This window comes from Meriones unguiculatus, chromosome X, assembly GCF_030254825.1.
Source record: "Meriones unguiculatus strain TT.TT164.6M chromosome X, Bangor_MerUng_6.1, whole genome shotgun sequence".
Taxonomy (NCBI): Eukaryota; Metazoa; Chordata; class Mammalia; order Rodentia; family Muridae; genus Meriones; species Meriones unguiculatus.
The window spans coordinates 40,892,249-40,905,685 of record NC_083369.1 but is presented as its reverse complement, the minus strand read 5'-3'; the positions used below and the strand labels follow the sequence as shown (position 1 = coordinate 40,905,685).

General features: G+C 38.2%; 1 protein-coding gene across 1 annotated transcript in view; it reads left to right on the top strand.

Annotated features, from left to right (window-relative positions):
- The first annotated feature begins 6 nt into the window (after positions 1–6).
- Positions 7–13,437, top strand: part of F8 (coagulation factor VIII) — a 146,299-nt gene continuing 132,868 nt past the window's right edge. The window contains exons 1-3 of the mRNA XM_060375196.1: positions 7–136; positions 2,188–2,489; positions 3,132–3,221. Coding sequence (XP_060231179.1) covers positions 2,407–2,489; positions 3,132–3,221 — 173 coding nt within the window. The 5' untranslated portion in view covers positions 7–136; positions 2,188–2,406. The remainder of the gene's footprint in view (positions 137–2,187; positions 2,490–3,131; positions 3,222–13,437) is intronic.

Here is a 13,437-nt window from a genome sequence, read left to right as displayed (position 1 = left end):
CCCGGAGCTTGGAGCTTCAACAACCTCGGCTGCAGCCCCACACCCGCGCAGAGGAATGCTTGCTACCAGTGGTGAAAGCCTCTTTGCATTGGGGATTGACAGGGTTTATTTCAGCTTCATTTATTTATTTCAGATTGTGAGTATTTATGTAAGCAATGAATATATGTTAATTCTGGCGCTCATTTCAGTGTGGAAAACACATCATACACATTTTTTTAAATTTTATTTTTCTTATTAGTTACATTTTGTTAACTCTGTGTCCCAGCTGTATCCCGTTCCCTCATTCTTTCCCCAACCCCACACTCCCTCCCTGGTCTCCTCCCTGCCCCTTTCCAAGTCCACTGAAAGGGGACCTACTCCCCTTTCATTTGACCCTGTTTTATCAGGTATCTTCAGGGCTGGCTGCAAAGTCCTCCTCTGTGGCCTAACAGGACTGCAATCATCATACACACTTTTAAAGCATTCAACCACATTAATATATACTTGTATTATAATGCCTGCATCTTTCCCCCCTTTAAAGTTTATATATATATATTTTTAAGAGATTTATTTTTACTTTATGTATATGCATTTTTTTACCTGCATGTGCATGCAGTACTAGAGCGCTTCATTCTCTCTCGTTTTTTTTTTTTTGTTGTTGTTTGTTTGTTTTGTTGTTGTTTTGGTTTTTTGGTTTTTACTGAGACAGGGTTTCTCTGTGTGTTCTTGGCTGCCCTAGACTAGCTTTGTAGACCAGGCTGGCCTCAAACTCAAAGCAATATGCCTGCCTCTTTCTCCACGAGTGCTGGGATTAAAGGCTTGTGTCACCACGCCCGACTCATTGTCCTTTATTCTCCATACATTTACTAGCTTGCAAAAAGAAGAGTCTCAGATGAGGGTTGAAAGATTTTATGGACATAACGCAAAGGAAATGGGGACCAGTTTATTTCTGTGTCCGTTTAGAAATGCAGTAACTTAAGTTCTTTCCTATGACTTAGGCAGCCATGGGTTTTTGGTCCAGTAACAGGTACAAGTTCTATCCTGTGGAGCTGGCCATAAATACGAGCATAAAGAGATTGGTTACTCTCCTGACATTTATTCCTCTACCCTACCAGTTGGGCTATCTTGCCATGCCAGCCATTACAGGAGCTCACAGGGTTCATAGATGCTGGATAAGACTGGTGATACTTGTCTCACCCAACAGCAAACATGTGACCTTCCAGCACAGTGAAATCTTGATTTCTCCACGTTTTATGACTTGAGTATGTTATATCATCAGCAGTAGGGTTACTATCAAATTCTGTAGAATAATTGACAAAAAATTATAACAGCCTATAATGTTTGGGGGTCTATGGAGCCAACAACTACAAAAGAGATGACCCATTCCTGGCACGGGGCTTTATATTTGTTAGCCTGGCGTTCTTAGTAGAGGCACTGTCACCCTGTTGTAGGGATAACTCCCACTTAAAATCTCATGTATCTATATATGTATATTTTAGAAAGCTTCTAAAGTAATAGGTTTTCATGTGGCTTTTTTAGATACCTTTAGTGTTAATAATCACTCCCCATGCTCCCTTCTCTCCCTGGCTCTCCCATTCTTAGCCCCACTTAACCCTACATGTTCAGTTAGTACTCTTTCCTTTTCATGTCAACTGCAGTCTGTATCCCACTTCCCTTGAAATCTACTTTCTTTTGCTGGCCCCTTCATAGTTTCTTGATCTCTATGGGGACTTCAATTTAAAACATATATAAAGATTCAGTTAGCATTCACATATGAGAGAGAACCTAAGATATTTGTCTTTCTGGGTCTAGGCTACCTCACTGAGAATGAATTTTTTCAGTTCTATCTATTTACCTGCAAATTTAATAATTTCATTTTTCTTTACAGCTGAATAATATTCTGTTTTATGAATATATCACATTTTCATTATCCATTCTTCAGTTGCTGAATGTTCAGGCTCTTTCCATTTCATGGCTATTGAGAATTGAATAGCAATGAGCATGGATATACATATATCCGTATAGTAGGATGTAGACTACTTCTGGATGTATGCCCAAAAATGATATGGCCATGTCATATAGTAAGTTTGTTTGCAGATTTTTTTGAGAAGAGAGGATGTCTTGCTTATGGTTTCTATTGCCGTAATAATAAACTGTGAGCAAAAGCAACATGGGGACAGCAGGGTTTATTTCAGCTTATCCTTCCAGGTAACAACTCATCATTGGTGGAAGTCAAGACAGAAGCTCAAGCAGGGCAGGAATCTGGATGCAAGAACTGAAGCAGAGACCATGGAGGAACACTGCTTACTGACTTGATCCTTATGTCTTGATCAGCCTGTTTTCTTATACAACTCAGGACCCCCATGTCGAAGGGTGGTTCTGCCTATGGTGACCTGGGACTTCCCATATTAATCATTAATCAAAACAATGCTCAGCAAAATTGCCACAGGCCATCTGATGGAGACATTTTTCCAACTGAGGTTTATCTTCACAGATAACTCTAGTTTATGGTAAGTTAACAAAGCAACAACAACAGCAAACAGGACAGAGGGCACAGATACCCTATCTGTATCTCCAGGCCATGTGGGCAGCTAGAGAGTTCCTGTGGGGAAAGTGGGCTGGGACCTAAAGGAGAAGCTTTTACATCTCATGCAGATTTCAGAATCTTCAACATCTAGAGTTTCTTTGCTGGTGGTACTGAGGAAGAGAATAGGCCAGGAATTTGAGCACAATTGAAACCTCTTCCTCAGCATTCTGTTCATTTTCCCAAGCTTTCAAACTTGGGAGATGCTCTCAGAGGGGAATGGGTTAAGCCTTAGCTCAGCCACCCTTTTCCTATTCCAGCTTTTCCTGTGCCTGCTTCCCACTGCCAAAAGGAAGCAATCCTTCCAGCTCTTCTTAGTGCTAATGCTACTGTCATTCACAGGAGATAAACTTCCATAAAATCCTGTGAAAAATATTTAGGACTTTTCACTAAATCATAAATGTTTTACTTTTTTTTTTTCTTCTTGAAAGCTGAAGATAATTTTAGAAAAGAGTTAAATTTTCAATTCTCTAGTTGAATGTTTTTGTTTTTGTTTTTTTGTAATAAAAGCCATGCAAATAGCACTTTTCACTTGCTTCTTTCTGGGCCTTTTCAATTTCTGTTCTAGTGCCACCAGAAGATACTACTTGGGTGCAGTGGAACTGTCCTGGAACTATATGCAGAGTGACCTGCTCAATGTGCTGCATACAGACTCAAGGTAAAAATGCTCTTTCAAGTGCAACATTGTGACAGTAGGACTTTGACTAGAAGAAGGTGCATTGTTTTCTGTTGCTTGCTCATTGATTCTTTATTGCATGCTGCCAGTCTGCAATTTAGAGAGAAAGGAGAAAATGAAGAGGCAATGAGCATGGGACAAAAAGAATGGAATTTCCCTTGGCCAACCCAAACCTTCCATAAAAAGAATAAGAACAGTGAATTCTCAGGAGTGTGCACATGGTATTTATATGATATTTGCATGGTGCCGAAGCCTTTCATTTTTAGGAAGGCATTCTGAGATTACACTGTTAAAAAGGAGCTTCTCAGTATTATAATAATGACTTACTCCAATTTTTCTGCCTCTTCTTAAATCTATTATATCTTGAATTGATAATGTATTGAAATTGAATTATATACTAGTCTATGATTTTGTTAAACTACTGTCTATATTTATGTCTCTTTTATCGTTCTTTATCTTTCTCTCCTCCATCCTTCAATCCTTTTCTTTCCCTCCTTTTAAAAATAGGACATTTCAAACAAACAAACAAATAGATAGGATATTTCCTGACTTTATTGATTTTTGTCAACAAGTGCCTTTTGGGTGGATATATCAATTCTTTTTTTCTTTAGTTTCTGCTTTTTAATTTAATGAATCAATTCTTTATAATATTATTTGAATTACATTATTATTCTACTTCTGTTTATCAAGTTGAATGTTGCAATTACTTATCTTATATTTAACTTTGTTTCTCTTCCTGTAATTTCTGTTTGTTTGTTTGTTTGTTTGTTTGAGACGGTCTCATTTTGTGGCCCTGAATGTCCTGGACCTCACTTTGTAGACCAGGCTAGCCTTGAACTCATGGAGATCATTCTGCCTCTGCCTTCTGAATATTGAGTTAAAGGCATGCACCACCACATGGGGCTTTCATTGTGTTTCTTTAAATGTGTACTATAAAGATTTAAACACATCAAGGAATATGAAAGCAGAAAAATCATGTGTTCATGGCCAGCCTGGGCTACTGTTGACACTTTCTCAAAATACCAAAAGAGAGAGGGGGATTTAAACACAATGTGTGTATTATACTAATGTAAATGCTACATATAGTCATATAATACATACTTTATAAATATTTTGGTTTTGTTTTACTTCCTCATCTTTCACACCACACAGGCTTGTTCAATACACACACACACACACACACACACACAGAGAAGTAAGGTTTGCTCGGTCATTATTAATTTTATAAAAATGGGATATTATGATACTCTATATACATTTTCACTAAGTAACATTTAGTTGAATTCTGTCCAGGTCAGTAAAAAAAGACGTAATTCTTTTTTAATTTAATTTTTATTAATTACATTTTATTTACTTTGTTTCCCAGATGTAGCCCCCTCCCCCATCCCCTCTCTATACCACCATCCCTCCCTCTTCTTCTCCTATGCCCCTCCTCCAGTCCAATGATAGGGGAGGTCCTCCTCCCCTTCCATCTGACCCTAGGCTATCAGATCTTATCAGGACTGGCTTCATTGTCTTCCTCTGTGGACTGGTAAGGCTGCTCACCCCTCAGGTGGAGGTGATCAAAGAGCCAGCAACTTAGTTCATGCCAGAGAGAGTCCCTGTTCCCATACTGGAGAACCTTCTTGGACACTAAGCTGCCATGGGCTACATCTGCGCAGAGGTTCTGGGTTATCTCCATGAATGGTCCCTGGTTGGATTATAAGTCTCAGAAAAGACCCTTGTGCCGAGATTTTTTGGTTTTGTTGCTCTCCTTGTGGAGCTCCTGTCCCCTCCAGGTCTTTCTATCTCCCCTTTCTTTCATAAGATTCTGTGCACTCAGCCCAAAGTTTGGTAATGAGTCTCAGCATATGTTTTTATACCTGCTGGGTAGAGTCTTGACAAGACATGTTGGAGATGTTGTGGAGAAAGAGAAACCTTACTACATTGCTGGTGGGAATGTAAACTTGTACAACCACTTTGGAAATCAATCTGACGCTTTCGCAGACAATTCGGAATAGTCCTATCTCAAGATCCAACTATACCACTCCTAGACATTTATCCAAAATATGCTCAAGTATACAGCAAGGACATTTGCTCAACCATATTCATAGCAGCTTTATTTATAATAGCTAGAATCTGAAAACAACCCAGATGTCTCTCAGTTGAGAAATGGACATAGAAATTGTAATTCTTTTTAATGTCTGTATAAGAGCTGGGTTTTACGAGTAAACACATTCATCTCATTACCATTTGGGTAGAGATGTCTCTATTCTATATCATTTTGTACTGATGTGTTCATTCATTTGCTTACTACTTCATTTTATACTGATGTGTTCATTCATTTACTCACCAATTCACTCATTTTGTGTTACTTGGGGTTGACTTCAGGTCCTCATATTTTATTCATAAGTGCTTTATCACTGAGATATAGCCCCAGACACATTGTTGTTATTTTAGCAGACAGATTCTCTGGTGCTATCTTGCTGAAACAAAATAAATAGTTTTATTTTAGTTTTTTGGTTTTTGACTTTTATTGATAAATTTATGTATTCACTTTAAATCTCAAACACAGCCCCAAGAGAGGGTCTCTCTATATATTTCCACCTGGCCGGGGCCTCACTATGTAGACCAGAATGGCCTAGAACTCATAAAGATCCACCTGCTTCTGCCTTTTAAGTTCTGGAATTAATGGCTTGTGCCACCACAACCTGCTGCTTTAGTTTTGATTTCTAGAAAGTTTAAGACTCTTCATACATTCCTATCTTCAGAGCATGGGGTTGTTATTACCTCTACATTTGCATCAGGAATAAGTCTTACATTATTGAATGTTTGCAGCCTTATAAGCATATAACAAACACTGTATCTTTAATTGTAGTATTTTATATCTAATGAGGTTCAGCATCTTTTAAAATGCATGTTGCCTATGAGAGTTGATTTTTCAGATTTTGCTTTTTAAATGTTTCACCTATATTTCTTTGGGGTCTTACATTATATATTTTTTTAAAAAAATTTATGTACATTTAGTGTTTGGCATACATGTATATCTGTGTGAAGGAGTTGGATCCTTTGGAACTTGACTTACAGACAGTTGTGAGCTGACATGTGGGCACTGGGATTTGAACCCAAGTCTTCTGGAAGAGCAGCCAGTGATCTTAACTGCTGAGCCATGTCTTCAGCCCGGGCCTTCTATTTTTTAAACTGTGAAAATACTTTTATTACATATATTCATTATTCTTTATGTATAATTTCTCCTAAGATTATCTCTTGCCTTACTTTATAAATTATCAAAATATTTAATTTTTATAGTCAAATATGCATTTTTTAAAATATGCATCTTTAAATTTGACAGTTTTGGTTAAAAATGTCTTCTGTTACCTCAAGGTCCTTCCAGATTTTTGTGTGTCTTTCCAGATTTTGTTGTAAGAATTTTACATTTATGACTTCAATTTATCTTGACATTTTAGCTAAATTTCCATCTGTGTCAGTAGCCTATTACAATGGCACCACCACACTCAGCTCTGTAGCTTTATTTTTATTGTCATCATTGAGTTTTGGTATTAAGGTTTGGTTGAATTTATCATGTAAGTAGATAAATAGGCCATCTTTTTCTATAGAATTACCTATCATTTAAATATTAGGCGAGGCTTAATGATTTATACTTGGTCTCAGTGATATTTAGGATAGTGTTAATAAGATTTCCAGTGGACAGCTCTTTCAGTTTTACAATTGCTTTGTTACCAGTGTTTTACTTTTTCATGAGTCCTTTACATTGTCTGGAGTTACATGCCCTTAAATTCCTGTGTCTTTGCCAGCTATCTGTGAATAAGCTTGCCAAAAATTTGCCTGTTTTATTGTTGTTGGTCCTTTGAAAGAATGGGTTTGGAGGTTCTATTTTGTTTGAGACAGGATCTCATGTAGCCCATATTGGATTCCAACTAGCTATGTAAATGAAGATAACTTTGAATTTTTGATCATCATGTCTGTATCTCCCAAGTTCCTGAATAACAGATGTGTGCTACAAAACCTAACATTTCTGAGTTGTTTTTAAATGTTTCATTATTTTTATGTTCAATACATATTATCTCTTCTTAGTTTCTTTTTGTTTATCCTGCTATATTTTCCATGCGTATGAAAAGTAATATGTTACTTCCTTTTTTCACCTTTGTCTTATATTTTTTGAGGATTTTATACGTGAGTAAATTGTATTTGCATTATTTTTACCCCCTTATTTGCTTCTAACTTTTCTCATGTCCCCCCAACTACTCCCTCTCAAATTTATGCATCCATGGGTACAACATGCTTGTTCTGTCCAAAAGACACTATATTATAAAGCAGTCATTCTGGTCGTCAAGCTCTTACAATCTTTCTGCCTATTTTTCCACTATGTTTCCTGAGCCTTAGATATAGACACTTTGTTGTAGATGTCCCATTTGAGACTGGGTCCCCACGGTCACCTATTCTGTGCATTTTGACTAGTTGTGGCTCTCTCTAATATACTATCTGTTGAGCAAAGAAGCTTCTTTGATGAAATGTCAGAGCTTACTTATCTATGGTATAAGGATGGGTATTTAGAAGGCAGGTGGAAACTATATTGCTTTAGTGGTAGGATTGTAATAGGTCTTGTAGATCCTATTATCTCTGCAGCCAAGTGTTCTTGGCTAGGCAATGAGTTCCCTCCAACTGAATGGATTTTAGATCCAATTAGGCAGCTGTAGGTTACCCTCAAGATACAAGTGCTACTATTGCACTATTGAGGCATCTTGCTGGTCACATCACTGTTGTGGTTCTTAGACTTTAAAGCTGGGTAGAAGTGATGATAACTTTTCCTTCTTGGTAGCTATGAGTGCTAGCCCTCAGGGAAGGGGTTTCCAGGTAAGTACTAGCTCAATTCCTCCAAGTTCTATGACCAAAGTGTGTGGTGTCTTCAACAATAGGATGTTATCTTCATATTTTTTTTCAGGCAGCCAAGAGCAATAGCCTCTGTTGTTTGGGGAAGTCTCTTGGACCCTTCCCAACTAACAATTCTAAAGGAGGTATCCTTTGTTTGACACACTATCACACTGGGGTTTTATATGATAGACTATAGCTCCCGGAGAAATATTATTTTACTCTGTGTGTGTGTGTGTGTGTGTGTGTGTGTGAGAGAGAGAGAGAGAGAGAGAGAGAGAGAGAGAGAGAGAGAGAGAACATTATTGTATATGCATTGTTAAATAATGTATTTTTATTTTATGTGCATTAGTGTTTTACCTGCATGTATGTCTTTCTGAAGACATCAGATCCCTGGAAATAGAGTTACAGACAGGTGGGTGCTGGGAATTGAACCGGGGCCCTCTAGAAGAGCAGTCATTGCTCTTAAGCACTGAGTCATCTCTCTAGCTCCTGTAAGCTTGTAAGTAATAAATTTCATTATGGCTTTTCCAAACATCCTTAACATTATTTATCCCTCCTTCCTTCTTCTCCCTCTGTTTTTGTTCTTCTCCTTCCCCCATTAAACCCTTCCCCCAGTTTTTCCTTTCCTAATGTGTCCTGCTATCCCTATTTCTAGAGCTCCCTTTTCCCCTTCTGCAATGGTCCCTGTGTTTATTCCTGGATTCTACAGTTATTCCAAGTTATAAAATCAAATCTAAAGATTCTGAGCTAAGATCCACAAAGAAGAGAGAATATGTGGCATTTCTCTTTCTGTGTTCCAGCCCCATCCATTTACCTGTGATTTTCATGGTCTTGTTTTGCTTTACAATTAAATAAAATAAAATTCCATTGGGTATTTTGAAGGACTCAGGCCAGTCCCAGCATGGCAAACATGGCTCTGGCAGGCCTTGCCCTTCTCCCCTTTTCCCTCTGCCTTGATAACAACAACAACAATAACAAACCCTTAGATCACATTCCTAAAGCTAGCCACCAAAGTCTATTTGGCTACTTCCTTCTTCTGAGGCTGACTACCGAGGTCCAGCTACGAAAGTATTACAGTTTAGCAATCAAAAGCCTCATTTGGCTCACCTAATTAACATGCCCAATTAAAATTAAACAACTCATCCTAACACAGAGGTTTACACACACACACACTCTCTCTCTCTCTCACAAACACACACACACACACACCTTTACCACATTTGCCTGTAGGCCACATCTGTCTCCTCTCTATCCAGAAGCAGTCTTTTGTTCTAACCCCCACCCCCCATCCAGGACAAATAGTCCTTCCCTCTTTTCCTTCTTCCTTTCCCTTTTTTCCTCCATCTTCTGTCTTTGACTTTTATCCCTGCCCTCTGTCCCTCAGGGGCAAATAAATTTCCTTTGTGCTGAGAGCTTGGTCTTGGGGGTTCTGAGTTGATACAGTTCCTTACATATATGCACTTCGTTTTTGTTATCAATTCATCATTTGATTGATATCTAGGATAATTTCATTTCCTTGCTATTGTGAATAAAGTAGCAATGGACATGAGCATGCAATTACCTCTCTTTTGGGCATATACCTGGCAGGGGCATATCTGGTTCATATAGTAGTTCTATTTGTAACTTTTTGAAAAATTTTACACTGACTTCCAAAGTGGTTGCACCAGCTTATATTCCATGGATAAGGGTTCCTCCTTCCCCACATCCTCACCAGAAGTTGTTGTCATTTTTTTTTATGATAATGATGATGATAGGCATTCTAATTGGGATGAGGGAATCTTAAAGTAGTTTTAATTTGCATTTTTCTAGTTGCTAATGATGTTAAACACTTTTTGAAGTGTTTTATTAGCTTATATATTTCTTCTAATAAGAACTCTATTCGGTTCCACAGCCCCCCACCCCTTTTTTAATTGGATTGTTTTTGAAATTACACTTTTTTGGAGATTCGAATATAATCACAACATTTCTCCCTTCCCTTTCCTCCATCCAAATTTTCCAATATATTGCACTCTTTCAAATTTATAGCTCTTTTTTATTAATTGTCATTGTTTAAATATATGTATATGCATATATTCCTAAATATAACCTTTTCAGTCTGTATAATGTTACTTGTATGAATTTTCTTCAAGGTTGAACATTCGTTATTAAATAGCCAGTTGGTGAGCTCTTTCCTGAGGAAGACTATTTCTACCTCTCTTAGCAGTTCTTACTTGCCTGTAGTTCTTTGTGTACAGATGAGGCCTCCTGGCCTTTTCCCTGTCTATTGTGTCATCATGTTCAATTCACATTTGGGCAGTCATGTTGCTGAACTTTATGCATGTAGTTTCTGATGTTACTAGGGGACACAATCTCACAGCAAAGTGCATGATCTTCTGGCTCTTATGATTTTTCTCCTCCCTCTTCCAAAATGTTTCCTGAGCCTTAGGTGTAGGAACGTTTTATAGATGTGTCCATTCAGACTGAGATCCATAACTATGCACTTTATTGGTTGTGGTTTTCTTTTGTGGTCTCCATCCATTATGAAGAGAAGTTTCCTTGAGAGTACACTTATCTGTGGGTATAAGAAAAAAATTAGATTGTCATTAGAGATTTTTTTGGCTTAGTGAAGTACTTGATTCAAGTTCTCCGGTATCTATGACTTCACTGGCACTGTATAGTTAGCTAGGTTTCCAGTACTAGGCATGGTTTCCTTCTTTTTGAGCAGGTCTCAAGTCCAGTTAGAAAGCTATTTTTTACCACCAAGGTATGCATGCCACTACTGAACCCTTAGGGTTATCATGTCTTGGTGGTCACTGATGTGGTTCATGGGTTGACATAATTAGGTAGGACATGGTTGCCTCTCTCCTTTGGAATGTCTGTTTCTTGATTTTTAAAAATTCTTTGTATATTCTCGATATTAATGATCTACCCAACATATAGCTGACAAATTTTTCTTGCATTATATAGGCTGTCTATTCACTTGATGGTTTCCTTTGATGTACAGGTCCCATTTGTTGACTATTGGCCTTATGTCCTGAGCAGTCAGAAATAAGTTTTATTCAGAAAGTCCTTACCTAATCCTTTATCTTGAAGTGTGCTCCCTATAGAGTTTCATATCTCATATTGAGGTCTTTTAGCTATTTGGAGTTTATTTTGTACAGGTGGAAAGATTAATGATTTTTGTATCTTTCTCTTAAATGTAGATATCCAGTTTGTTCAGCACCATTTGTAAATTGTTATCTCTTCTCCTGTGTATATATTTTAGCCCATTTGTCAAAAAACAGGTGACTGTAGGATCATGAATCTATATTGGGGTCTTCTATTCAATTGCTTTTATCTGTCTGTCTGTTTTTGTGCCAGGACTATGCTGTTTTTATTACCATGTCTCTATAGTATAACTCATAATCAGCTATAGTATTACCTCTTGCAGTATTTTTTTGTTCAAGTTTTCTTTGGTTATATGGGATCCTTTGTTTCCATATGAATTTAAGATATTTATTTTTATATTTCTATGAAGAGTGAAGCTGCAATGCTGATGAGAATTGCACTGAATCTGTAGATTGCTTTTGATAGGATGGTCATTTTCATAATACAGAATTTTCCAATCCATGAGCATGGGAGATATTTCTATCTTCTAATGTCATATTCAATTTCTTTCTTCAGTGTTTTAAGATTTAAAATTTGCTGTGAAGTTCTTTCACTTCCTTGTATAGATTGATACCAAGGGAATTTTTAAAGCAAATTTATGGCTTTATTTTATGTGTATGAGTGCTTTGCCTGGGTGTATGTCAGTTCACCGCTTGAGTGCCTAGTACCCAAAAAGAGGCCTGAAGAGGGCAATGGATCCCCTGAGACTGGAATTCCAGTCAGTTGTGAACAACCGCATGGGTTTGGGGAGCCAAACCAGGGTCCTCTTTAAGAGGAGCCAATGTTCTTAACTGTTGAACCATTTCTCCAGCTCCTGTCCAAGGTAATTTTTGAGACTATTTTTAATGGGCTTAATCCCTTGCTAATTTTCTGTTAAAGTGATTTTTTGCCTTGTGATAGCAAGTTTTATGTCAATTGGTCACAAGCTAAAGTCATCTGAGAGGAGGAAACCACAGTTGAGATGATACCTCCATAAGATTAGACTGTGAGCAAGCCTGTGGAACAGTTTCTTAGTCATTGATGTGGGAGGGCCCAGCCCATTGTGGGTGAGGCCACAACTAGGCTGGTGGTCCTGGGTTCTATAAGAAAGACTGAGTACACCATGGGAAGTAAGCCAATAAGCAGCACTCCTTTATGGCTTCTGCATCAGCTCCTGTCTCTAAGTTCCTGCCCTATTTGCGTTTCTCTCCTGGCTTCATTCAGTGATGAACAATGATGTGGAAATGCAAGTCAAATAATTTTTTCCTATCCAAGTTAGTTTTGGCCGTGGTGTTTAATCATAGCAATAGTAACCCTCACTAAGACAAATTGGTACCAGGATTGTGGGTATTGCTGTGACAGACCTGAACATGTTATTCTTGGTAGAATTGTGGAAGAACTTTGGAATTTGGCCTGAGGAAGTCCCTGAGTGTTAAGACCTCAGGGAGCTGTTCTATGGGAATGTGGAAGATAAGTATATTAAGAGAAATGCAGAAGATGGAGGCCTGGCTTGTGAAGATTCAGAGGGAAGTTTGAGAGTCACTTAAAGACTCCATCAGGCCATTACATATTTTGAAATAAGAATCTGGTTCTGGTCAGTTGGGGCTGAAGAGTCAGCCATAATTAACAAGAGACCAGCACCATTAAAGTGAAACCTTTGTGTTACTGAGAAATTGATGCTGATTACCTGGAGCTGAGAAAGTAGTGGTTATTAGGAAGAGACTAGCATCATTTTAAGGAGAAATCTTCTGGGAAGTGTTTCCTCAGAGTCAGCACAAAAAAGCTGTGTTCCTCAGGCAGCCAAGGTTGTACCTCATGCAGGCAGCTGAACTTGGTAGTGTAAGAATTACCCAGGTAGTACTGGTTTTGAAGGCATAAATGGGTCATGGAGGGCAGCTGAGGCCTGATGTTCAGCCTCAGTAATAGTTCGAGGCTCGGGATTAAAGAGGTCATGCAGACAAGTTGAAGCTTGACACTATGAAGAGAGCTCAAAAGAGGCTATTGGTAAAAGTGCATGTATATTTGTTCACCATGTGTATTGCTGTTGCCTGCAGAAGGTAGAGAGGGTGTCAGATCTCCTCAAGCTGGAGTTATAGATGCTTGTGAGCCCCTGCATGGTGCTGGGAATTGAACCTGGAATCTCTGGAAGAGTAGCTAGGGCTCTTAACTGCTGAGCTCTCTCTCCATCCCCTTTATTGTGGGTAATCATTTCACATTTACA